The following is a 26,100-nucleotide window of genomic DNA, read 5'->3' on the forward strand; positions in this document are numbered from 1 at the left end:
GACTTGGGAAATAAGTGACCTGCAGCGAGTTGGCCCTGCTGGGTGGACCCTGGGATCTCTGTCTTGGTGCATCTTTCTTTGCTGTAAAGCCAGGATGGGAGCTGGTGTGTCATCGCATTGGCATCACATTCCGTCTTCTTTCCTTCCCAGAGAAGAGGACAGACAAGTCAGCCGTCTCAGGGGCCATCCGACTACAAATCAATGTGGAGATCAAGGGGGAGGAGAAGGTAGCCCCGTATCACGTGCAGTACACGTGTCTCCATGAGGTGAGCCAGCCTTTCACCAGGAGGTCCTGCTGAGGAGACACTGTTGAGAATAAGCACAATTACTAGGTGGTTGAAGATGTGGGTCCTTTTAAAATTTAATTTAATTTATTATTATTATTATTCTCAATCATTTTATTAGGGAGTCTTCCAGCTCTTATAACAATACATACATCCAATGTGTCAAGCACATTTGTACATATGCTGCCATCATCTTTTTCAAAACATTTTATTTCTATTTGAGCCCTTGGTATCAGCTCCTCATTTTGTACCTCCCTCCCCCATCCTCATGAACCCTTGATAAATTATCAAGTATTATTATTTTCATCTTACACCGCTGCCTTCCTTCACCCACGTTTCTCTTGCTTTTTTTTTTTTTATCCTTGTCTAATTGTATTGCCTTGTACAACCCAAGTCACTGTCCCAGCCTCTGTCTCATAATGTGAGACTCGGCTCTGGGGGCCACAGGACGCACTGGGCAAAGAGTTGAAGGTACTCTATTCTCATACGCTTGACTAGCAGTTTGTCTCATTTTTAATACATATTTAGGAACTATCCTCAAGCATGCATATTACACCAGATTGAAATATTTATGCCCGATCCTCCAGGGAAGCACTGTGAACAAGCCCATTGTGGTTGACATCTTTCAGTCCCCTCAGTTAACTTTCTTCGTGGCAGCAGTCTCCTAGATCCCAACCTTCTGTGACATAGGCTGCTTATAAAATGTCAATGAAAGCCATGGGCCCTGTCCTCGGGAAGCGGTCCACATTTCTAGCGGTCCTAGATCCTTGGAGATGCGTCCATAAATTCTGTGCAAGTAAGAATTCCTGGTAAAACATAACACGGGCTTTGGAGTAAAAAGACAGACTCAAATAGGACTCTACAACTTACAACCTCGTAGGGTGGCTGAACAAATTTCACAAGCGAAGTGGAGGTTTAGTGTAGTGTGCTCCGTATAAGGTGGGTGGTAACTCCTGCTTCACTGAGTTGTGGGAAGGATGAACTGAAGCTAGGTATGAAAAGCATCTAGCAGGGTACTTCACACGCAGTTGAGTCTTGGTTAGAAAACTTCCTTTCCCTTCCCTGAGCCGAGTCCCCACCAAGGCACTCCAGGCCAGCAAAACAGCCTGTGCCTCTGACTAGAATTGCTCCCCTCGGGTAGATGCCAGGAGCTGAATAAGTTCAAGGCTCCAGGGCAACCTCATCTGGCTCTGGGCTGTACTTTGCCCAAGATATGTCCAGTCAGTGTGATCATTTATTCTGCTACCCTGGAGGCCAGTTCTTGGCTCCATGTGTTTCTCAACTGTTTCTTCCCTGCTCTGTCTCCTGCAGAACCTTTTTCATCACCTCACAGACGTTCAGGGCAGTGGGGAGACCCGGATCCCCGAGGCGCGAGGAGATGATGCATGGAAGGTGTACTTTGATGAGACGGCTCAAGAAATTGTGGATGAATTTGCTATGCGCTACGGCATTGAGTCTATATACCAGGCCATGACGTAAGTCTCTCCTCGGGTTTGGGGGATGGCTAATGAAGGCCTCCTGACAAGGAGGATAGGTTCTTGGTGGTGGTGAACACAGTGATCCATTGCTTTGTTTTGCTTTCTGCACTGGATCGGGTAAGCTTGTTCCCCACACCTTTTGAAGTCTCCTTGTATGTAAAAAGGAGGGTGCGTGTCACTCACTCCAGGACACTGGAGAGAACTCAAGGATAGGAAGAAGAAGGGCCTGGGAATAGATGCAAGGGCCAACCTGCCAGAGCATCCGTGGCCTGAGCCAACAGGGTGTATGTGTCTGTGAGAGAAACGCTGACCGCGTTTGTCCCAGGAGTCCGGGAGGGCACGGCACTTTAGGGAGATCTGCTGGGTATGGAGTTGTTCAAGGCTCCTTGGAGAAGAGGAGGTGCAGCTTGTCTGTGGATGAGGCTGCCACCGGAGCTGGACACAGAAAGCACCTCAGGGAACCAGAGGCTAGCCAGTGCCCTGGCTGTGCTTCATCTAGCTATCAGATTTCTATTGACTTTCCAGTCAGTCCCTCACTGTGCTAGGTGCTGAGAACACAAAGATACAGACGTGGAAGACCAGTAAACAAACCATTAGGATATAACGTGCCGAGGGCTGTGATAGAAATAATCATGAGTCATCAGCAGAGCACTAGGGAACAACACCTCAAGTTCAGGGGAGGCATGTGAGGGAGGGGCCCTGTAAACAGGAGACATGTCAATTTCCTCTTAAAACAGAAAAGGAGGAAGGGATTTCTTGTAGGGCATGTGCAGAAGTGCTAAGATGCAGGAGAACGTAGTATCGTCAAGCGGTTGGGTATAGATGGCGAGAGGATACACGGTGGTGGTAAGTGTGGAGATTGGCCAGCTGCCATTCTTAACTCTGCTGTCTCCCCATGGGTGACATCAGCCACACCTATGACATTAACCACTGCTTCGAGGCTAAGGACTCCCAGGTCTTTGGCTCCACATCAGACCTTCCCTACAGTTCAGGTCTATTTCCCTCTGCTTCCTGGCCCCTCCGCAGCATTGCACTCTCAGCACGGTCACGGTCCAAATCAACGTCATCGCCACCAAATCTGCTTGAGCGCCTCGTATTTCTTATTTGAGTAGCTGGAACCATTTTCTACCCAAGCGTTCAAATAGAAATTTAGGAATTGCCTACGGTTTTCCTCTCCTTCCTGCCTTTTTTTTAACCACCCCTCCTCCAACGTATGAAAGGTGTCTTTCTAACACTTCTTTTTCAACTTTTCTTCAGAGTGACATTTTTAAGAGGCATGTTTAATAATACTATGTCTATCTTAAGATTTACCATCGCTTTTAGTATAAACTCTATGTTACCTATTTTCTGCCCACTTAGCTCTCATTTCTTGCTATTCTGCCACCAAATGCTGCCATAACCAAAGCTTCTCAGTTATGAATTTATTTGTATTTGTATTGCAATTTTCCTTTGAATGCATGCTTCTCCATTGATTAATTCCATTAGGAACTCTTTTGCTAACCTCTTCTGATTTAGGTTGTATGCCTCAGATGGTTGGTTTATATGCCAACCCTTGGACTCAGCTTAAAGGTCGATAGTTTAAACTGGCTGTTCTCAGGGAGAAAGATGTGGCAATGAGAGTACAACCTGGGAAACCCTGGAAAGTAGTGCTACCATGTCCCATTGGGCTTACTATGCGTTTGCTATGTGTTGCAGTGGGGTATGTTTTGTTGTTGTTGTTTTTAATCAATACTTGCTTTCTCTGCAAGACTATCAAGTCTTTGGGTTCCTATTACTTAGAACAGAACCTGGCAAATAGTAGGCATTTGATGAATGTATATTTGAATATAAATTAAAATAGCCTTGCATGCCTAAGTGACTAGGAGCCTCATATGCATCAGAGATCTTTTGATTCTTGGTCTTTGCTGCAAGCCCTATGAGTCTTTGAGGCTGAAGGTGCCATGTTTTTTCAGGCACTTTGCGTGTCTGTCCTCCAAGTACATGTGTCCTGGGGTGCCAGCAGTGATGAGCACCTTACTGGCCAACATCAATGCCTATTATGCCCACACAACTGCGTCCACCAACGTCTCTGCATCCGACCGCTTCGCAGCCTCCAACTTTGGGGTGAGTGTGATGTGAATCATTTGTATCAGTAATATTTGGTTTCTCTCAGGAAGCCCAAGGATATTACTAAGTACCAAAGTGTCTGACCTGTTTCTCCTATTCAGGCTCTGTTCTTTCCTGGTGTTGAGGTATCTGAGATGTTGAATCATTCATTAGAATGTCACCTGATTTACTTTCACTATCCGAGGGGTACCCCACCCCAAAAAAAAAAACCCAGAAAAGCTCCACTGGACAGAGATCTTGTAGTATACATTTTTCTCACCAGGGGAGCAACCAGCAACTCGCTCTGAGTTAGTGCACCCAGTGGCGTCACCTGAGAAGGTTCTTTCTGGTCACAGTAAATTTTTTTGTAAAAGCAGTTTCTCTTGAATCTCATATTTTGTGATGGTTAATTTAAGAGAACAGCTTGCAGCTGTGAAATTTTGTTTTGTGCTCAGGAAAAGTGCCGCAAAACTGTTGTGATGTTAAACACAACTTACAAGGACAGCACTATGGAAAAAACTCAAATCTAGGTGTGGCTTTCTTATTTCAAAAAGGTGAAATGTTGATGGATAACGAACTTTGTTCTGGGCATCCGTCAACTTCCTGAACGGACAAAAATGTCGACTTGTAGTGTATTTGGAGTTTGTTCCACCAGGTCAGACTGTTTATCAAGCTTTCTATTTAGAGGGTCTGAAAAGATTGCATAACAGTGTGTGACAAAAAAGGTCTGATTTGTGGCAGACGGGACTGGTTTTGCTACCATGACAATACACCTGTTCATGTAGCCATCTTGGTGTGCCAGTTTTTGGCAAAACACAGCATGCCTCTCTTGTCCCACACACCATACTCACCTGACCTCACTCCGTGCGACTTCTTTTTGTTTCCTCAAATGAAGAGAGAGACATGAAAGGACAGCAATGTGACAACATAGAAGAGGTTGAAGAATAAAACAAGGGAGGTGATGTCAGCCATCCAAACAATTGAGTTTGAAAAATGTTTCCAAGAATGGAATTGCAGATTTCACAAATGTATTAAGTGTAATGGAGAGTACTTTGAAGGTGATAAGGTGGTTTTGTAAAAAAGATGAAGTACATAGTTTTGGAAAAAATTCCGGTTTGGGGGTGGTACCCCCTCGTAAACTGGATGAATATCTCTGACTCATCACAAAGACCACCTCTTTTGGGATGAAATTGTTGATATTCCCAAATTCACCGAGTCTCTGAGTCTTCTTTTACTGAACTATTTTTGGTTGTTAATAGAGACTTTTGATGTATTTGTGTCATTGGCTAAGCCAGTTATAGATCTGTTCTATTCTGTCTCACCCCAATGTATATTTACTTAATATCTAACGATCTATAGTTATTATATGAATTCTAAAAGTGCTTTTCCAACAACCTACAGGCACATTCTTCCTCATTTACTTATTTTTTTTCTATAAGAATAAAAGACTAAAACATTGCTCATTTTAATATTTGAAAAACATCAACCATCTTCCAAAGGTATCACTCTTACCCCCATTGCCAGGTGATGGCTATGTATCTGTTGACTATCGCAAGGTAGAACACCAGGGGACCGGGGACAAGTTGGATAACACATTTAGGGTTCCCTTTATCATTTTAAGATAAGTTAGTCCTAAAGGGATGGAGGTCATTTTGTATAAAAATAGCTAATTCCCATCCCAGGCTTTTCCCTTGGCAGTGTGAGAAGACATCCTAGTGTGAGAAAGAGCTGCTAAGAGATGTAGTAGGGACCATCTGTCCCCGTCTCCCCCACGTCATTTGCTCTTCTCCCTATGGGCAAGGAAGGATAGGATGGACCCCCAGCTCCATGTCACACCCATTCTTTCTACTCACCCAGAGGTGGTTCCTGCTACTGTCTAGAGCACCCAGTGAGGTTCTCTGTCTCTTCTCCATTATTGTCTCCCACCCTCAGAAAGAGAGATTTGTGAAACTGCTGGACCAGCTACACAACTCGTTGAGAATCGACCTCTCCACATACAGGGTGAGTGAAGAGATGGCCCTGAGGAGGGGGGAGCGCAGCCTCTCCGCTTCAGGCCTGGGAGACTACAAACCAGGCCTGGCTGTAGCGACAGATCATGGATCTGGGTTACAACACCCACATGAGTGGCCAGTGCCACTGCCAATGGTGGTACTGTACTCCCAAGGACACCCCCAGCGTGTAGACTGTGGCACAGAGGACCTTGAACAGGCCCCTCACATCTGTAAAGCCTTCATGGTATCTTCATGAAGGAGTCTCTTGGGGATCATCTCATCTAGAAAGGCCTTTTCAAAAATTAGACACTTCGTTATAGTTTAGTCTTGCTTCTTTCCCATACACTTCTCATTTTCCAGAGCAAGTGTGAAAATCTGTCTCAGGAGAGAGGAGCTGGGTCTGGACAAGGATCGAGGTCATGTCCATCCCTAGTAGGAGGAAAGGAATGCATGTCGGAAGATGGGCTCCGGGGAGGGGGCAGGACAGGGAAAGGAGCAGTTTCTCAGGCCCTCCTGAGTGAGATTGTCTCAGAATGGTTTAATGACTTGCTTTAAAGCGTTGTGACTTTCCAGAACAGGCAATATGTGCACATTGAAAACTAAGTATAAAACAATTCAAAATAAAGAAGTGAGGCTTTTAATTATCTGCACTTCTGGTGCCCTCCATTTGCATGATTAATGGAGTGTTTGACTGTATATCTTATATTTGGCATATAAATAGCCATTTAATGGCTAAAAGGGAAAAAAACCCACAAAAAACCGTGTCTTAAAGTGGAGAGTGGCTAGGCCATCTCTGGCAGCTCCCTCCTGCAGATCACGCCAAAGGGAAGGAAGGGAGGCATTACAGGAAGGTCTTAAGGCCTTGAAAGGACTCCCAAAGCCCTGCTATCTGCTGGCAACAGAACAGGGTGCTTCTGTGCAGAAAATACTTGTCCTGGATGGACCTCAGTCTGGTCTGTAGTGTGGCTATACTTATATTCCAGGACATACAGTTAGAATGTATCTTTTGAATGTAACTTTTGTAGCACTCCTTGTTTGGGTATAAGAATCTCCACCCAAGAAAAGTGTGTGTGTGTGTGTGTGTGTTTACGTCTGTGAAAATGCTCGCGCATTGCATGGAAAGTAGAATTGGGGGCAGGATGTAGTGCTTTCTGGGTGGGGAGTCTTGGGCTCTGTTTCTGGCAGGGCCCTGTGTCTGCCCTGCCCAAATAGGGAGACTCTAGTGGCTGGCAGTCTGAGGAGCTTTTGCTTCATTGACTGGGAAGGCTTTCATATTCATCTTGTTTCTTTCTTATACTCGCATGATTTGCAATAGAATAACTTCCCTGCTGGGAGCCCTGATCGCCTTCAAGACTTGAAGTCCACAGTGGATTTGCTGACCAGCATTACTTTCTTCAGAATGAAGGTAAGGGACAGACAGAACTGGGCATCGCTGGGCAGAATAAGTTTCTTTGGGCAGAGTTTGAGGCTACACATTTCTTCACTTTTAAGCCCACATTACTATAGACCTATATCCTGGGTCACTTCTGAGCGAGCCCATAGACCATTAATCAACAAGGATGAGCTGGATAGTTCTCCCCCAAGAACTCTCCTCGCTACTTGAACGTTGGGTGCAAGGGCCCACAGAGATAGGAAGGAATCTGGAGTGGTTTGGAGGAGTACTGGAAAGAGATTACACCCAGATGAACAGGACTTTGGGCCCATGATTCTTCTATTAATTGGCAGGTGCAAGAACTGCAGAGCCCTCCAAGAGCCAGCCAGGTGGTAAAGGATTGTGTGAAGGCCTGTCTGAATTCAACATATGAGTATATCTTCAACAACTGCCATGACTTGTACAGCCGCCAGTACCAGCTGGTAAGATGCTGGGGATCGAGTGGGGCTGGCTGTCAGGGGCTCTTGGAGCCTTGGCCTTCCTTTGCTGTGGCCTTGGTGAAAGGGAGCACAGGGTAAAGTCTGAAATTCTTTTGGCTGAGTGAATTGTGCAGTGCGTGCTAGTTAGACGATGTGATACATTTGTGGATGGAGAAGGGCCATTAGAAAGGCTCTGACACATCAGAGCTGAACAGAAAGTTTTACTTTGGTTCTGAAAAAAGTGAAGCTCAATTCTAGCATGATTCAGGAATTGGGTGGTGACAAATTCTCAATCCATGCCTAAGTCTCTCCTACCTCAAGATTAGCATTATTTTGACTGACTGAGCCCCTTTATGCAGCTGCCTTTCTGAGCAACTGGACCCTGGAAGTCTAACTTTTCCCTCAGTCCTCCTCCTCTCTCTGCCTGGCATGGTGTTCTGATGCATTTTTACCAAATGATCAGCAAGCGTGGCCCTGTCCATCTGCGAGGCTCAGCTACTCCACCTATTCTGGACTGGCATCCTAGCTCAGCACCTGATGACTTAGTGGGTTTTTCTAGAGCTTTCTAACAGTGCTCACTTTTTTCTCACTTCAAGGCCAGGGCTGCCTCTTGGCCTAACCACCTGATTTCAATTCCCAACTTAGGAATGTCTTCGTGACCGTACATTTGCAGAGTAAATAAATTCTCCCCTTCAGTCCAACAAAATGTTTTGAATGTTTGTCCTGGGACAGGTCACTTTCCTGAAGTATAAGAATATAGATTTGGGAAATGCCCAATGTGCTTCTCAGTAAATTCTTAATCTCCTGGGGAGATACTTAAGCAAATGCTTCCCTCTAATCAGAGCACCTGGTTAGAAGGCCCTCAAGAAATTGAAGGAATTCGATCGAAGAAGGCCCTCCTGACCAGCTGGCAATGAGGGCTCTTTAGAGCAGACCGTGGAAGGCAGGTAGGCTTGGTACAGCAGATGAGGACAAGGCACATTTCTTGGCCATTGCCCCTTTGCTGCTTCCTAGAAGCATCTTGTTGTTGTCGGGTGTCCACAACCCCATGTGGCAGAGCACCGCCCTGTAGGGCGTCCTTGGCTGTCATCCTATGGAAGCAGATTGCTAGATCTGCAGAGGCACTGGGTCGGTATGAACCTTTCAGTTAGCGACCAAGCACTTAATCATCTGCACCACCAGAATTCTAAAGAAGCCTGCCATCTTGGTCACGTTGCCTCCTCTCATGACCAAACGTGCTTCTCAAGCCAGCCATAGCTTCAAGACTTCCTCTCTATGAAGGCTCTAAGACCTCATTGGTTCTGAAGTTCATGGGAGGTCCTCCAAGGCCCTTGGTTTCGCCACACTCTGGGCTTTTCTGTTATCCATCTGCAGATTTCTCTGACTGGGAGAAGCCCCTGTTCTCCACTTTGACACTTCAACCTTCAAGGGACTAGCTGAATATTTGAGCTCGGCTTCCTAATGTGAAATGAACCACTCAGGGACCGTATATAGCTTTTGTGCTTTGCGAGCTGCTCTTTTACTTTCTCTCATTCTCATCTTCTCATTTGTAGAAATGGGGTAAACCTGTGGCATACTTTTGACTTTTCATCTGCTGACCTTCCGCCGTTGGTTTATTCATCCTTCTGTTGGCTTAACAAGCTGAGCACCAGGGATTCAGTTGATTTAAACCTATCTCTAGCTTCCGGAGCTCATAGTTCACTGACAGAGATACGTCGATCATTGATGGCTGCATGGAAGTGGGAAGCAAGTTATTACATTCATCGTTATTTTTAAAAATCATTTTTACGACATTGTATTATTGTATTTGACTGATAGGTCTGTATGAGAGGTTCACAGAGGGTGCTCTGGGAGTCCAGAGGAGGGGCATAGCCAGGTCAAGGGTGCCAGGAAATGTATCAAAAGGAGGGAAGCGCCCCCTGAATTAGCAAAGAAGAAAGAAAATAGAGAAATATCACATAGAGAAAATAGATTGTTTGGAGATGCAAAATCATGAATGAGTACATTTAAGAAGAAAAAGGAATTTAATTCGAGCATTTACAGCCTCAGACGTTGAAGGCTGACCATCCGGCATCAAAGCGTCCAGCTGGATGACCTTGGCAAGTCAAGTAACCTCTCAGCCTTCAGTCTCCTGATCTGTAAAATGAAGAGAATAACCTCTCCACCCTCGTGCAGTTGCTGTGAAGATGAACTAAGACAATGAATGTCAAGTTCCTGGTACCTAATAAAAGGGAAATGATGGTGGTGTCATGAGGACAGCACAGAAAATACGTGATGTGGGAAGGGATTTCGTGGTGTGCCCTATTCTGAGGGACTTTGTGTCAAGCTATGGAGCTTGAACTTTGCTGAAAAGCTTTAAGGCAGGAAGTTGCACCATGAGATGACTTCTGTAAAAAGGTCACTGACAACTGCGTGGAAAGTGGATTTCATGGACAATCAAAGATGATTTAGGAGGATTTTGAATGATAAGAGCCTAAGCCAGGATAGTGGCAGAAAAAGTAAAAGGAAGAAATGCGTTTTAAGTCAATATTTTCCAGCATGGGCACCCCTGAGGGACACCGGAATGACGCCTACATTTCACCCTGGACTGTGGGCTGTAGAACAACGCTTTCATTGCCAGGGGAGCAGTGAGTCATTTTTGTTCTGAAAAGGGGACAGTAGGTGGGCCAAGTAACTTTGGGAGCCTAGGACTTAAGTGATATCAAAAGAGGTGAAGTCAACAGGATATAGATTCCATCTGGTGTCTAGTAACTTCCTGGTAATGTGGGCATACTGGGGTCTATGATACCTTTTGATAAAATGTGGTATCACTCATAAAAATCCTGTCCCTATCCTTCTGGGCAACTCCAATTTTGCTTTGTCCCATTGGAAGATATGTCCATTCCAACCTCTCTGTAGTGACCCCTACTTGCCCTGTCTTAGGACAAGTGGAGCAGACCCACTAGTGTATTCCCTTGCTTTTTCTCCACAAACATACTTTCTTATCTAGGGTGTTAGGCCGGGTTGACCAGAGAAACACTCATAGAGGTATAAGAAAGAACTTTATATCAAGATGTAATTGTACATGGAGAAAACATCTTAGCCAAGTCCAACTCAAGTCCCTAAGTCTGATACTAGTCCATAAGTCCCTCTTCAGACTCACACAGCCACCTACAATGATGCAAAATGCAGGAAGATCGCAGGCCCGTAGATGAAAAGTCTTGTGGATCCAATGGTGGTGGATGCATCTCCAGGGCTCACCCAGGTGTCCACCTGTGTCAATAGGAAGGTGAAGGCAGAGAGGGGGGAGGTTCCTAGGACCCTCCTTATGAGGAGGTCACCCACACAAGGAGGCACCATAAGACTGTGACCTGGTTGACCAGCTAGACTCCACCCCTACACTTCAAGTTGACAAAAATTTTGGAAATACCACATCCAGCTAGAGAAATAGCTTTGTAAATCTTGCCCATTACATTCAGGGCCCAAGGGAAGTCCCACCCTGCTGAAGGTAACACAAAGCCTGCATGCTCCTCTGTTCAGCATTTCAGAGCTGAGTTATGTATATGTGCCATGGGCAGGGACACCACTCAAGGAGGACCACAGCTAAGGGTCACATGGAATTAGATCGACTTAATCTGCAAAGAGTTAAGAGTCTCGGAAACTCACAGGGGCAGTTCTACCATGTTCAATAAGGTAGCTATAGGAGTTGGCATTGACTTGGTGGCAGGGAGGGGGTTTTCTGTTTGTTTTTTCCATCTGAAAGGCAGGGTCAATGAAAAAGAAAGGCCTTCAACACGATGGATAGAGCCGGTGACTGCAGCAATATGCTCACACGTAAAACACTGTGGCGACGGCACAAGAGCAGGCGGCATTCCGTTCGGTTGTCTGTAAGGTGGCTGTGAGGGGGCATGGCCTCGGGGGCTCCTAACAACAGCACCAAGACTGGAAGTCTTGTAGAAGACATGTTCTAGGAGAGATAGGATCCTCCTTCCAGAGGAGTGTGGGGAAGGAAAACAAGGAGGAAGACGGCAGACACTGTCCACATTCTACTCGGACTAAACTCTCTCTTCCTGTCTCCCCTGGAACAAGAAGCAGGAGCTACCTCCAGAGGAACAAGGGCCCAGTATTCGGAACTTGGACTTCTGGCCCAAACTCATCACACTTATTGTCTCAATCATAGAGGAAGATAAGAATTCCTACACACCTGTTCTCAACCAGTGAGTATCAGCCCGCTTGGGCCTGTCTGGTTGGTGGTTGGTCTGTCCATGTGTCTAACAGCCACTTTCTTTCCTATCTCTGTGTGTTTGCAGTGCTGCCTCCTCCTCCTGTCCGTTCATCTGTCCCTCTGTCCCTTGTATCTGTCTGGTAACTGTTTCTGGAGACAGGTGTGAAACGTAATGGTGGGCCCCACCCAGCCTGAGCCAGCCTCCCTGGAGTGAGAGGCCTCTGGGACTATAGCTGCCCTAAGAGCCCCAGAGGACCCAGAGACCATGTGTGTATGTGTCTGTCCACTGTGAATATAGCAGGTCTTCTTAAAGCCCACCCCTGTGCCCTTTCCCCCACAACCTGTTTCACCTGGGTCTTCCTTCCAGCCTCAGCCCTTTTCCCCTGCTCAGTTCCCTGTTTTGGGGGCACCCTCTCCCCAGGCCCACTCGGCTTAGGGGATCCTGTGCCCTCCCTCTTAGCCTACCATTGGCCCCTGATCCCTGTTCTCCAGATTGAGCCCAGCCCTATTTTCTAGGCTTCTCTTCTCTTTAGCCTGACCTCTAAGAACTTACTCTCTGACTCTTCTATTCTTGTCTCATCCAGGTTTCCTCAGGAATTGAGTGTGGGAAAAGTGAGTGCGGAAGTGATGTGGCACCTGTTTGCCCAAGACATGAGATATGCGCTGGAGGGTAAGGGGTTGCTGCAGCCAGTGCGCTGCTAGGGCCTAGCCCAGGTACCTCATCCCCCTGTCCCTTGCTTCTCCCAGGTAACTGCAAGTGCTGGGTGAATGGTACAGTGAGAAACCAGAGGGACTCTGGGCATGGTGGGCGGTCAGCCCGAGGAGGCCACGGGTGAAAACGTGGAAGTGGCTATGTGGGGTTAGGTCCTTCCTTCAAGTTTTGGAGACCCCGCAAGCCTTTCCAAGCTCAGATGACTCACTCCCAAACTGGGTGCCCTCAAGTGGCCTGCTCTCGGGCGAATGGCTGTGTGTAACTTACCCTCACTGCTCTAAACGTCAAGGAACCTTAAATACAGAAGCAAACTTATTTTCTCACCCTGAGGGCTGCTTGGCCTAGGTTTCCTTGAAAGCCGCTCTGGGTTGGTATGGTAGAGCCAGAAAGATACTTCTCCCTTGACCCCTCCTGTAGGGCAAGGCCACAGACCAATTATGATCCATCTCCTTGACTGATTGCCCACCTTGGCCCTCACTCCCTGCTGTATCAGATCTTCCCAATGGGACCCCTCTGACTCACCTGTTGAGCTGCATTCCTTGTTTATTTTTAATCAGTGGCAGGCACAAATAGGTAACCCTCATACTCTTAAACTCTTGAAGTTTAGACTCAGTGATTAAAAGGGACCTTGAAGATCCTTGTCAACCTTGAGACCACCCAGGCTGCACACACACAGTCTGTGATGTCGTCCCGAGCAGTGGCTGCCTCTTGGCCACACTGAATCAACCCAACGAGGAAGCCACCTGTCCCTCTCCCTGAGGCAGCACTCAGCAAGCCCAGCGGGTCATGTGGTTCCAGTTGCTGAAGAACCCCAACTCCCGTGAGACAAATAGGAGGAGGAATGTAGTTCACACTCGAGCAGAGCTCTTCAAAGAAAGCGACTGCAGGGGCGAAAGGAAGGGGACCCCCCCCACCCCCGGGTCAAGCTCCAGGCCTTGTCCTCGGCACCAGCTAAGCCGCTTCTACCATTATTTGTCCTATCTTGGGGTTCTAGGTGAGATTTCTTTTGAAAAGGGAGTTGTGACAGTGTTTAAAACAAATACAGACAGAAGGAGTCAATGTCAGCCTGCCTTCAAATCTCTGCTCCACCGGCTACTTAGCAGTGTGACCTTGGATGGAACCACTCAGTTCCCGTGAGCGGTTTTCTCAGCTGTGAGATGGAATGATAACAGCACATGTTCCATTGAACTGATGTTGTAAATGAGATTTGTAGAACTCATGGAGAGCCCGGCCTGGCATTGATTCAGCATGGATTGTCTTAGTTATTAAGGACAATAAGAAACCACTGTCGGCTCTTCAGCAGAGATGCAGCATGCCCCTCAGCGGAAAATGAGACAGCTGGAACAGAGAGAAAGTGGCAGCCGAAAGCCCAGGTCATGAGGAACTGTTACAGTCATTTAGGGTTGGATCGTTCGGGGCTAGGATTAGAACCGAGAAAGAAGAAATGCGCTTGGAAAGACAGTGAAAGGAAACTGACATCAGAATTCGTGATTGTTGGAATCGGAGGACAAGAAAGAGTGCAGGGTTTGAGGTCTGGCTATTTAAAGAGCAGCATCCCCTCTGACAAAGCTCGAAGCACTGTCTTAGTTACTGAGTGCAGCTGCAACAGAAATACCACAAGTGGGTGATTTGTACCGACAGAGTTTCATTTTCTCGCCGTGTAGGAAGTTGGAAGTCCCAAGTCAGGGCAAGCTCTAGGGAAGGCTTCCTCTCTGTCTGATCTTAAGGAGGGTCCCTGCCTCTTTTGAGCTTTTCTGCTCAGAGGCAAACTTCATGTGACCTGGTATCTCTTTCCTCATCTCTGCGCTCCCACTTGCTTATTTATTAATCTCTTTTATTTCTCACACAAGATTGGCTCAAGACACACCCAACTCTAAATCTGTGCCATTAACATGAGACATAACATAAAACAACCCACTCCCATGTGGGATTATTACCATAGGCATAGACATTAGAATTTTTAACACGTCTTTTTTTTTTGGTGGTGGGGAGCTTGGGAAGGAGGCACAATTCAATCCATAACACACCAAATGCTTTTAAAAATCAACCTTATTGTGATAAAATTCACATTCATTAAGATAGAAGCACTCTAAGAGTACAGTTGGGTAGGTTTTGACCATTAACCCCCCATGCCTGCAGGGACTAGATTGTAGTAATCCAGATTAGAGATGGGGCATGGAAATGTAGGTGGGAAACAATTCCAGGAATAGTTCGGCTGTGACCTCATCAGGGACTGGCGATGTGACTGTTTGTGGGTAAAGAAGAAAAGGGGAAACTGGAAGATGAGGCTCAGCCGTGAATAAAAGAGAGAGATTACCTAGTGCACTCAGTTCACCTTCAGCTGGAGATGTGAATATGATGAGATGTGGGGACGGACGCTCAAAACCAGGCCAAATGGGTATGACGAGGGCCAAAGCGAGACTTGGGTGAGCCATCAGCAAACGGAATAGTTGAAATCACGAGTTTGAAGGAGCTTTTCAAGGTTGAAAAGTAAATCAATGAAAGGAAGACAATGGCGTCAGAGAGCGGGAGGCGAAGCAGATAAACACTTGACATAGGAATTCCCACCATTACCGGTACCTCCACCATCCGCCCCGAGGGGCTAGAACATGATTCTGCGGGACTTGTCAAACAGTTGAAGGTGTGGCCAGTATTTCAGCACTCATCCTGCTGGGGCGTGTGCCGTGAATTTAATTTGGGGTTGGCCTTTTAGACCAGGGTACAGAGAAGAGGTTTGGCAGTGAAAGTGGGATTTACATGCTATTACCTTACAGATCCCTAGGAGAGAGCAGGTAGGTTCTGAGTGATGGGGCAGCCCCGACGATACTTTCAGAGGAAGGAAAGGGCCCTCCTAGTGGTACCTTTTTATGGTTCTAGGTTCATGCACTGGCTCACATCAGTGGACAAAACGGGGTCATCCTTGAGAGAGAGCTTCTCTGGTGTCCTGGATTCTTTCCCGCTTTTTGTTGCTCATTGATATCTCTGAGTACAAGCAATCACTGTCATTTGTATACAAAAATGGCTCTTTCTGGGCAGTCAGAACGGTGGGGTCTTATTCTTTGCCTTACTCCTCTTCCTCTCTTGCTGACTGCTTCATAGAAGGGACAGCGAGTGTACTTTATGTTGAAACAGCACTGCCTATAGTGTCAGGAGGTGAAATTCTTGGGAATGGGAGTCCTTTGACTTTGAGGCTGAACCTGGGCTCCCTTGGCTTCCTCCAGTGTCTGCTACACTCGCTCACAGGGCCAGTGGCCCCACACAAGAGTCTGGCTTTGTCTTGGCTTGGAGGAGCCTCACCCATAGCAACTCAAGGTTGAGCAACCGCATCTCCAGGGACGCTGAATTTCCCTGTTCGCTTGTTCACTGCGCCCTCTGCATCCAGTTGGCCCTTATTACTCAACCTAATGCTTCCATTGAGCTGGGTGGATGAAGAGTATATGGGTGTGACCAGTGCAACAGACTCTCAGAGCAGGCTGTGAGTAATCTTTGTCCTAGATTTTCCAGAAGGCTCTGGAGATTTAGCTAGATCTTTAGAGTCCACAGTCAGCGTCCCATTTTCTACAGCGTGATGCTCCTCTCATCTGGTGGTGTTTCCATGGTTTCCAAACAGACGGTTCTTATTTGCATACTTCTCAGAGAGCTCCTCCTTTTCTGTGTCTCTGCCTTGGAGCCTTCCTGTTGGCCTGGAGATGGTGCTGCAGCACGGCTGCTCAGCAGCCCTGCCTGCCATCTCGGTTTGCCTGTGTCTGAAGTTGCCGGTGACTCTTTTATTCTGTGCACGGCGCATCTCTGCATCTAAACCCAGCCTGAGCGAATGGCCCAGCCACTAGGCGAGAAAAGCCAGAAGTCTCCAGTGGCAGGCAGTCTAGCCTCGAACCAGCATCAGTACCCACTGCCCTTTCTTTGCTTCTTCACCAGGAGTCCCTGACCCTACTTCCCACTTCATAAACTAGAGCAGGAAGACCGTAGAGCCTATCTGGCTTAGTCTCTAAATGACATTTAGAGCAAGCTCTGGGGGATGTGCTGAGCACAGTGCTGCCGGGGGAGGTGGTTGTGAGGAGATTGGGCATCATCCCTCTTTTCAAACGTCTGATAAAGCCACATGACTAGATCTGCCATGGGAAAGCTCGGGAACCATAACCTCTAGTGCCAGGATCTGACTCAACCTCCGTCCCTATCCCTAGAGCATGAGAAAGACCGGCTGTGTAAGAGCGCTGACTACATGAACCTGCACTTCAAGGTGAAGTGGCTCCACAATGAATATGTGCGGGACCTGCCTGCCCTCCAGGGCCACGTGCCTGAGTACCCCGCGTGAGTCATGATGTGGGCACTAAGGAGGGAAGGGAAGAGAGTCCCGGTGGCTGAATGGGGTGGGCAGGGCCCAGTCTCCTTAGTTCAGTGCAGCAAGGCTGTTCTGGGCTCTCCTACAGAAGGAAAGGGTCAAGCAATGTCCTGCCTTCCAGAAGATCCCAGTCTGGTGGAGATGGCAGGCACAGGGCAAAAGCGAACCATGAGCTCCAGCCCCCCTTCTCTTGTCCACAGGTGGTTTGAGCCGTTTGTGCTGCAGTGGCTGGATGAGAATGAAGACGTGTCCCTGGAGTTCTTGCGGGGGGCCTTGGAACGTGACAAGAAGGATGGTGTAAGTGGGAAGCTTGGACGGCCCAGGGCTTGGGGCAGGTCAGGTTTCCAGCAATTCGCCGTCTGCAGACACGTCTTGGGTTTTGCCAGCACGGCTATCCCTGGCTTGCGGAGTTCCTAAGAAGGACTCCTGAGGGCCACTGATTCATCCCTGCTGGGTAGAGCCCCGCTGAGCCCTGTTGGCCTGAGGACAAGCTGACAGCTGCAGAAGGTGACCCTGTGTGTGGCCTTGCTTAGTTCCAGCAGACATCCGAGCATGCGCTCTTTTCTTGCTCCGTGGTGGACGTCTTCACGCAACTCAACCAGAGCTTCGAGATCATCCGCAAGTTGGAATGTCCAGACCCTAACATCCTTGCCCACTACATGAGGAGATTTACCAAGGTGATCGCGAGTCCCCTTCCCCTCTCCCTTAGCGCCACCACCCTCGCAACCTCGTCCCAGGTCTGAGCTCAGCCTCCCTTGGAGGGGCCTTCAGGGAAAGCCTGGCACCACTCCCAGCTCCTGTGTGTGTTGGGGCAGCCAGAGGGCCTGCCTCAGTGCTGTCTGGGTCGCGAGGTGCCCCTTTCGCCTCCTGTGCTTTATCTGGGAGACAGCTCAGGTGAGAGCTCGGTGGGCCTAAGTGAGGGTCTCCTTTCCCTTTCTCCTCTCTTGTCAGACCATCGGGAAGGTGCTGATGCAGTATGCAGACATCTTATCAAAGAACTTCCCAGCTTACTGCACCAAGGAGAAACTGGTGAGGCTCAGACCCCAAGCCTCTGAGAGGCAGGGCAGGACATGTGAACCCCCCTTGCTGTTGAGGCCGTCCTCGAGCTCAGGGCTGGGTCGATTCTCCTGACTTCCGGTTCCAGCCAGAGTTTGCTCCTTTGCCCATCTGGTCCTCTTTGCCTAGCTGGCTGGGCTACATGTAGTCTCTGGAGAGCTATGCCTCAAATGTTAAGAACTTGGCCAGGACTTCCTCTGAGTTTCCACTTGGTAGTGTATCTTAAGCTTTTGGTCTTTTTTCCTTCAAATATTAAGGAGGTAGGAAGGATTGTGCCATAAACACCTGTGTGCATACCACTCATCTTAAAAACCCAAACATTTGCTTCTAATGTTCATTCACGAATGGCCTGAATTGCCTCCAGATCTCCATACTCAGAGAGAAGCCTGTGTGATACTTGTGAATTAATTCCCCCATGGCTTTCAGCATAGTGTGAGAATGGGGCGGGGATGCTAGGCTGGTGCACCTTTTGGGCTGCAAGGGCCCAGATTCAGCCACCCCTCTGTCTCCAAAGCCGTGCATCCTGATGAACAACATGCAGCAATTGAGAGTCCAGCTGGAGAAAATGTTCGAAGCCATGGGAGGCAAGGAGGTAGGTCTTGGGGTTTGGTGCCCTGCACCTTCACTCTCTTCCCGAGCCTTCTTGCCACAGACCACTGCCCTCTTTTGAACTGGGTATTAGCCTGAAGAGTCGACTAGGCACTGGGATAGAGCCCGCAGGAGGAATGGGAACACAGACGGGAAGAATAGGCTAAGAGAACCAGCTTACCCAAACCCACCCTTTGTGGATACAGTTGGACCCCGATGCTGCAGACAGCCTGAAAGAGCTTCAGGTGAAACTGAATACAGTTCTGGATGAGCTCAGCCTGGTGTTTGGAAACAGGTCAGTGGCCTCAAAATGCAACGGAGCTGCTGGCCCTCAGAGCCCGGTAGGGTCTCTGGCCGATCCCAAAGTCCACCCCCCCCACCCCCCACTGCAATATCTGGCTGCTCTTCCCTCCGCCTCGGCCAGGCCCTGTGGCAGCTGCACCGTGAGCAGGCTGGGATGGAACCAAAGAGCTGGTGCTGCTCCAGGCCAGGTGTGGGGAGCGGAGCGTTGCATTGAGGGCACATGTGTAGTTTCCAGGTGCGGATTGATGAGTGCGTTCGACAAATGGCTGACATCCTGAGCCAGGTCCGGGGCCCAGGGAACGCATCCCCCAACGCCAGGGCCTCCGTGGCTCAGGATGCAGATAGCGTGCTTCGGCCTCTCATGGATTTCCTGGATGGCAAGTGAGTATGGCCCTCAACGGTCCTGTGGGGAAAGCAAGGCCCAGGAACGTGGGCAGAGGCGTCTCTCCAGGAGGGTCTCTCGAGCTCTGGCCACGGCCTCACCTGTGGCCTGGGCCCACAGCCTAACGCTCTTTGCCACGGTGTGTGAGAAGACGGTTCTGAAACGAGTACTGAAGGAGCTCTGGCGAGTGGTCATGAACACACTGGAGCGGATGATTGTCCTGCCCCCCCTCGCTGACCAGACGGTAAGTCAGGACACTCTGTTTCCCTCCTTCTTCCTGATCAAGTCTGGGGGGGCTCTGCTTACTCCGCTCCCCTCTGCCTAGGGCACCCAGCTGATCTTCACTGCTGCCAAGGAGCTGAGCCAGCTTTCCAAACTCAAGGTTCTGTGGCTATGGGGTCCTACTGACAGGCATGGTGCTGTTGAGACTAGGCGGTGGGGGCTGGGCAGAGGAAATTGGAGATCGAGAGCCTGGAGAGGAGGGGAAAGAGAGGACGGAGCAGACAGCTGTGGGGCATGGCTTTCATGACGGTTTGGACATGGTACATTCTTTGGTGTTCCAGGACCACATGGGGCGGGAGGAAGCGCGGAGCCTCACTCCCAAGCAGTGCGCTGTTCTTGACCTCGCTCTGGACACCATCAAGGTGGGGCCCTGCCCCTTTCCCACCAGCCTTACTACCATGCCCAGTGGGTCCAGGTGTGCTAGTCTGCCAGACTAGGGATCTCCTTGCGTCTCTTGCCACTCTACATCCAGAAAACAGAGCTGTCTGAGTTCATTAATGTTTTCTGCTGTACCCATATTCCTGGCTTCCACAGGCTTCCGAAACTCATTTGGGAGCCAGCAACAAGGCACCCCCTGGGCGGTCTCCAATGGCTCACCATGGGCCCGGGACACTTATTCTTAGGTCTGAGGACAAGGCCCGCACTTAGGTTCTCACTGCTGTGCCTCGGTGTGTCCCACTGGGAGTTACTCTTCCAGATCTCGGTGCTCCGGTGGCTGGCTTTCTTTCCTTTCACTGAAACGTGAATCCTTTGCACTTTCACAGGACTTTTCTCTACTGTCCTTCATGTTTCGTTTCCAATGTGGAACATCTATACCAGGTGCTACGCATTACGAAGGGTACCAAGGAAATAAGATCAGGTGCTTGAACTCAAGACATTGATAATCTGGCAAGGAAGTAGCAAAGCAGGGACATATAAGCTGTGGTTCAGGGAACTTGGCAGAGGCGCTGCTGAGGGACAAGCTTCCTAAAAGACCACAAAGGCACTTCTGGTTCTTCCTCGTGGCTGAGAAATGGTTCCACCCTCGCGCATCATCTGCCCCGATGGACCCACCCTCAGCCACCACCTCCAGGAACTCTCTCCTGCCGAGCAGCTCCGTGACCCCCCCAAACCAGAGCTCAATAACGCAGCCTTGTGTGCAAGGCTTCTCCCTGTCTCCCCTGACGCTGACAGTCCACGGTGGAGAAGGACAGTTCACCCGAGCCTGTGACTCTGGCTTTCGGGGGGCTTTTCCTAATCTTCTTGTTTATGAAAGCCCTTAGTGTCATCACTACTCTCTCCTCCTGGCTTCTTCTACACCTCCCTGAACCTCTATTCCAACAGGCTTTTGGGGGGACAATGTTGGGGCGCTGCCATGCCTGGAAGGGGATGAGGCAGTAGCAGCTACTCTCTTATCTTTCAGCAATACTTCCATGCAGGAGGCAACGGACTGAAGAAAACCTTCCTGGAAAAGAGCCCAGATCTGCAGTCCCTGCGCTATGCCCTGTCTCTGTACACGCAGACCACAGACACACTCATCAAAACCTTTGTGCGGTCCCAGATTTCCCAGGGTAAGCCCCCAGGGGCTTTGGGTGCCCATGCCCCTCCCAGGTATAGCTGTACCCAACCTGCCTGCGTCCTCTCCTCCCAAGGGCAAATCCAGCTACTTCTTCACACAGCCCTTCAAACAGACTCCATGGTTTCTTAAGGGAGCCAAGTAATCAGGCCCCACCCCTCCTGTACTAGATCGCATCGTGCATCTCTATCACACAGGAGCAGCTCACCCACCCAAACCGAACCCACTGCTGTCGGGTCAGTTCTGACTCACCGACCCCAAGTGGGGTTCCCGAGGCTATAACTCTTTTTGGAAGTAGCCTCACCCTTTCCCAAGGAGTGGCTGATGGGTTTGGAGCACTGACCTTGCAGGAAGCGGTCGCTGCTTATTCAACGGGACTACCGAGGTTCCTTGGGGAATCATAAAAGCCTGCGAGTAAGCCTGTGCTTTCTCTCCCAGACCTCACCGGACCAGCACATTTATGGTGAACTCCAGGAGCCTGGTTTGGAATAAGAAGAGGGCAAATCCATGAAGAAGTATTAGAAATGATTAGTTGGGACACTCAGGGAGGTTCATAGCTTTGGAAGCTTTGTCAGGAAGTTGTCCTGCAGAGAGAGAAAAGATTCTTCTGTGTCGCCTGTGTGGTGACTGAGAGGCCAACCATGGGAGAGGGTAGGAAAGGGCGCAGCTCCTGAGGCAGAGCTGCGGGCCCGTCTCGTGTGTTGTGCTAATGGATAGGGACCCTGGCAGTGGTCCAGAGATTTCTAGTCCTCTGAATCGCCCCCTCCTGCCAGGGGCTCAGCCTGAGATTCTGGCCCTGACCCTCAAGCAAGGCCACCCCAGGAGGGATCTTCAGAGACTGCTTGTCCAAAGAAACCTGGAACTGCCACCCGCCCGGGAGAGAGAACCTGGTGGAGGGAGAGGGCGGGCTTCGGTCTTACTGAGTTGGGGTCTGAACACAGAGCTGACCTGGACGGGAAGAGGGATCTGGGCAGCGAAGCCGGGGAGAGGGAGGGGAGAAGTGGAAGAGGCCAGCAGTGCTACTCCGTCTTCCCTATCTGTCTCGCTCCAGTCTAGGGTGGGAAGGTGGGAGACCAGAAACAGCTATGAGGGGACAGGGCAACTTTCACAGGGCTGTGCACCTGCAGAGGCTTTGTCCTCGGGTTTGGGCTTTTTAGAAGCATTGTGCTTTAAGAGCTGAGAAGGAGGTTGGGCCGGGGATTATATATATGGACATGGTGGGGCTTTCCAGTAAGAGTCATGGTACAGGCAGAATCCCACTGTGTCTGTGCTTGTTTTCTGCCTCTCGCGGCAGCATTGAGGGGCTCAGGAAATCAGAACCCGCGGCCTCTCGTCTGCCCCCCTGATCTCAGACCCCCTCTCTGTCTGCTCTTCTGCCCTTGATCTGGTTGCTCTCCAAACGCTGGAGATTAACCGACAGCAGCCAGGCATGGATTCCTCTCCCCGCCTCACCCCTGCCTCCGTGCTCCTCGGGACTGGTGGAGAGCTGCTCTGCATGGCTGTGAACTCCTGAGACTTCTAACTGACTCTTCTCTCTTTGTTCTGCTGCTGCTACTACCCCTTGGCATGCCTGTGCCCACTCAGTACATGGTGGGAAGGGGATTAGGTTCACTGCTAACGAGGACATTCGACCAGAAAAGGGTAGGTTGTGTCCTGTGCAGATGTGAATCTGACATGAGCGAGTCGACTCCCCTGTGAATTAGAGTTAAGCCCTTCGTGTTGGGGGCAGGGGCGGGGAAGGAGGTCCCAAGGTTCAAAGGCTCTATCCCAACTTTTAGAGATGGGAGAGGTTTTCTGGCAGCTCAAGGAGAGTAACCACAATCCTGCCCTCAGAACGCTCTGCCTGCGCAAAGAAGAGTTTGGTACGGGGAGCGGCGGTGTAACGGGGTTTTCATCAAAGCCATAGGGGCCTCTGCGGAAGGTTGCCCTGCATGTTGGCTCTTTCCAGCGTTTGGCGTTAAGTGGCCGTTCTGTGGAAGGCTCCAGGTTTAAGTAGGACAAAGCACTTAGTGCAAAGGGCGGCCTCCCAGGCAGAAATCCTAGGCCAGGCAGTGGGCTACTTTCAGCTAGAAGGGAACTACGTTGTTCCACTAGAATCAGTGGTTCTCAACCTTCCTTGTGCAGCAACCCTTTAATACAGTTCATGTTGTGGTGGCCCCCCCAACCATAAAATTATCTTCGTTGCTACTTCGTAACTATCATTTTGCTACTGTTAGGAATCGGGTGACCCCTGTGGAAGGGTCGTTCCACCCTCCAAAAGGGTTGAGACCCACAGGTTGAGAACCACTGCACTAGATGGCCCAAAGGGGGGACGTAGTTCCCAGATGTACCAGGGTAACAGTGCTGTCCTTCTCCAGCATCTTTAGGAGAGAGGAACCATTCGGGGATCCTGAGAGTCCTGGTTATTTGGGGTTTGGAGTTTTTTTAGCAGTTTTATTGGCACTTAATCCACATATCACCCAATTCAATAGTTCAGTCATATCAAGAATTGTACAATCATGACCACAATCAATTTCAGAACATTTTCTATTTTCCCCCCCATGCTTAAATCGCCCTTAAAATGAGTTGTGTCATCACCTTCAGTTCTAGTGCTCACTTCCCCGCCCCTTCTCAGCCCCCGGTTTATTCTTCTAAGAATTTCTGCATAAGCTCTCAGACTAACTTTGATAGCCTCACCTCTCCCCACTTCTTTCCCTTCTCCTGTTGCCTCCTGACCTGTGGTTACTCTGCGGCCTTGCCTCTTGCTTTAGGGTGGAGGGTGGTAGCCTCCTAACTCATCAGTTTTGCCTGAAGTCCTGCAGTTCCTAATGAGGGACTCACCTGACCTTTTTGTCCCTCAGGGTCTGGTGTGGACGACCCTGTGGGGGAAGTCTCTATTCAGGTGGACTTGTTTACACACCCTGGTACCGGGGAGCACAAGGTCACAGTGAAAGGTGAGTGGCATGCAGTCACACGCTCTGACTTTTCCAGCTCAGCCTTCCTCCAAACAGAATACCCACCGGGTTCAAATATCCCCCACCAATTTTCCTTCTTTGGCAGTGGTAGCTGCTAATGACCTTAAGTGGCAGACAGCTGGTATGTTCCGGCCCTTTGTGGAAGTGACCATGGTCGGCCCCCACCAGAGTGATAAGAAAAGGAAGTTCACAACCAAATCCAAAAGCAACAACTGGACCCCCAAGTACAATGAGACATTTCACTTGTAAGTTATGGGGTGGAGGGCCAACAGGACCTGGGGAGGGGTGGTGGGTAACCTGGGAGTTGAGACCGCAGAGGAGATGGGTGGGATGGGATGGATAGCAGGCTGGGGTAAACTCGGTTGAAACCTCCTTCAGCTCCTGCCTCCCATCTGTTTCCCTGTGCTCACAGCCTCCTGGGAAACGAAGAGGGGCCAGAGGGCTATGAGTTGCAGATATGCGTGAAGGATTACTGCTTTGCCCGGGAGGATCGTGTGCTGGGCCTGGCTGTGATGCCACTGAGGGATGTGGCCGCCAAGGGCAGCTGTGCCTGCTGGTGCCCCTTGGGCCGGAAGATCCACATGGATGAGACGGGCATGACCATTCTCCGGATTCTGTCTCAGAGGAGCAATGACGAGGTGGCCCGAGAGTTTGTAAAGCTCAAATCGGAATCCCGGTCCACAGAGGAGGGGAGCTGAGAGCGCCTTAGGTCCCCGGTGCCACGCAGGCAACACTACTTCCACAAATCAGGGCCATTGGGAGTTCGCTACGTAGCCAGCTTAGGGTCCTTCTAGTCAAGAGGCTGACTCCTTCAGTTAAGGTTATTTAAGGCAGTTTGGGGGTGATGAGGGTCTGGCTTTTCCCAGAAAGGGCCGTGAACCCCTGACTAGCGGGCCAGTGGTGCTAAGAGCTGGGCTGTGGAGGCTACCACAAAGAGATTTTTCTACGGAGAGAGGAACAGGCATTGCTGACTGTCAGCCATTCTTGGTAGATGCCCCTCCACTCTACGCCTTCTCTAGCCACTCACCCTAGCACACTGCATCCAATTAGACACATAGGTACCCATCATCAGACAAACAGGTGTAGGAGTCCTGGAGCTTGTGCCTGGTCGGCTGCGTAGTCAGTTGAGCCTACAGATACCATTTGAGCCTTGTGGTCCGGATGGAGTGTGGGCAGGTCCAGAGGATAGAATTCAGACGGTCCCTTGAGCAGAATCCACCGGTCTTGTGTGGCTCCAGTGTGAACAAGGCTTTGAAACTGAACAAGATGCCTTCCAGAACTGAGTTGTGCTAACCCACCTCCCAGATGCTATCCGTCATGAGCAGTCAGGCTCACATGGTGCTTCAGAGACCTGAGCAGGATCCTCAGTTGAGCCCCAGCGGCAGGAGCCTCTGCACAGGAGCCCCCTCGACCTCCCTCCTGTCTGGCAGGGGAGGGGTACTGCTGCTATGGCCTCTGCCTGAGGTTGAGCTGAAGGAGCCAGGAGAGAGGTTACATGCCTTTCTCAGCTAGGACTGAACAAAGTCAAAAACTGTGGACCCGTGTAGAACAGGGCCTCTTCACTCGGCCTCTGGCTTTGGGCTGCCCTCCACCTTATGGAAAGAATCTGGGCTTTGGACTCTCCTTGGCACCTGGGTCAGCTATTGTTCCCTCCACAGATGTTCATCCCTCCAGAGGAGCTTGGAAGCTAGCCCCTTTGTGCAGGCTGGCTGGAGCTGGGGGGGTTGGGGTGGGAGGGCGGGCGGGCACGGACTCCACACTCCCCAAGAGGTCTGAGGCAAACCCTTTGAGGGGTCGTATGGACTGCCCAGCCCTTGCTCTCAGCAAGGTGGCACAGCCTTTGGATTTCCTTGGTAGCAGATTCCTGGATGTCCTGAGGAAATCAGCATTATCCACAGTCGTACTGGCCATTACATGAAACAAGAAACCAAGCATCTATTGTTAATTATTGTATGTGCCATTGTTACAGGAAATTATAGGCTAGGCTGTAATAAATTATCTTATAGCAACCTCTGGGGTCTGGTCATTCTGAA

General features: G+C 49.7%; 1 protein-coding gene across 7 annotated transcripts in view; it reads left to right on the forward strand.

Moving 5' to 3' along the window:
- UNC13B (unc-13 homolog B) overlaps positions 1 to 25,781 on the forward strand; it is a 217,106-nt gene extending 191,325 nt beyond the window's left edge. For 3 of the 7 annotated variants that reach the window (XM_045289169.1, XM_004712397.3, XM_030885336.2), the window contains 23 exons: positions 151 to 266; positions 1,596 to 1,759; positions 3,715 to 3,865; positions 5,780 to 5,848; positions 7,154 to 7,243; positions 7,564 to 7,692; positions 11,758 to 11,885; positions 12,478 to 12,563; positions 16,790 to 16,916; positions 17,148 to 17,244; positions 17,481 to 17,624; positions 17,899 to 17,976; positions 18,518 to 18,595; positions 18,798 to 18,886; positions 19,123 to 19,275; positions 19,397 to 19,520; positions 19,602 to 19,658; positions 19,840 to 19,920; positions 20,961 to 21,108; positions 22,698 to 22,754; positions 23,954 to 24,046; positions 24,153 to 24,312; positions 24,480 to 25,781. In XM_045289169.1, the coding sequence (XP_045145104.1) occupies positions 151 to 266; positions 1,596 to 1,759; positions 3,715 to 3,865; positions 5,780 to 5,848; positions 7,154 to 7,243; positions 7,564 to 7,692; positions 11,758 to 11,885; positions 12,478 to 12,563; positions 16,790 to 16,916; positions 17,148 to 17,244; positions 17,481 to 17,624; positions 17,899 to 17,976; positions 18,518 to 18,595; positions 18,798 to 18,886; positions 19,123 to 19,275; positions 19,397 to 19,520; positions 19,602 to 19,658; positions 19,840 to 19,920; positions 20,961 to 21,108; positions 22,698 to 22,754; positions 23,954 to 24,046; positions 24,153 to 24,312; positions 24,480 to 24,765 (2,705 nt within the window). In that variant the 3' untranslated portion in view covers positions 24,766 to 25,781. The remainder of the gene's footprint in view (positions 1 to 150; positions 267 to 1,595; positions 1,760 to 3,714; positions 3,866 to 5,779; positions 5,849 to 7,153; positions 7,244 to 7,563; positions 7,693 to 11,757; positions 11,886 to 12,477; positions 12,564 to 16,789; positions 16,917 to 17,147; positions 17,245 to 17,480; positions 17,625 to 17,898; positions 17,977 to 18,517; positions 18,596 to 18,797; positions 18,887 to 19,122; positions 19,276 to 19,396; positions 19,521 to 19,601; positions 19,659 to 19,839; positions 19,921 to 20,960; positions 21,109 to 22,697; positions 22,755 to 23,953; positions 24,047 to 24,152; positions 24,313 to 24,479) is intronic. The other 4 variants (XM_045289167.1, XM_045289168.1, XM_045289170.1 and 1 more) reach the window with 3 other exon arrangements.
- Positions 25,782 to 26,100: the final 319 nt, after the last annotated feature.

This window comes from Echinops telfairi, unplaced genomic scaffold (genome assembly GCF_000313985.2).
Source record: "Echinops telfairi isolate 266 unplaced genomic scaffold, ASM31398v2 ScPeMD7_25;HRSCAF=90, whole genome shotgun sequence".
Taxonomy (NCBI): Eukaryota; Metazoa; Chordata; class Mammalia; order Afrosoricida; family Tenrecidae; genus Echinops; species Echinops telfairi.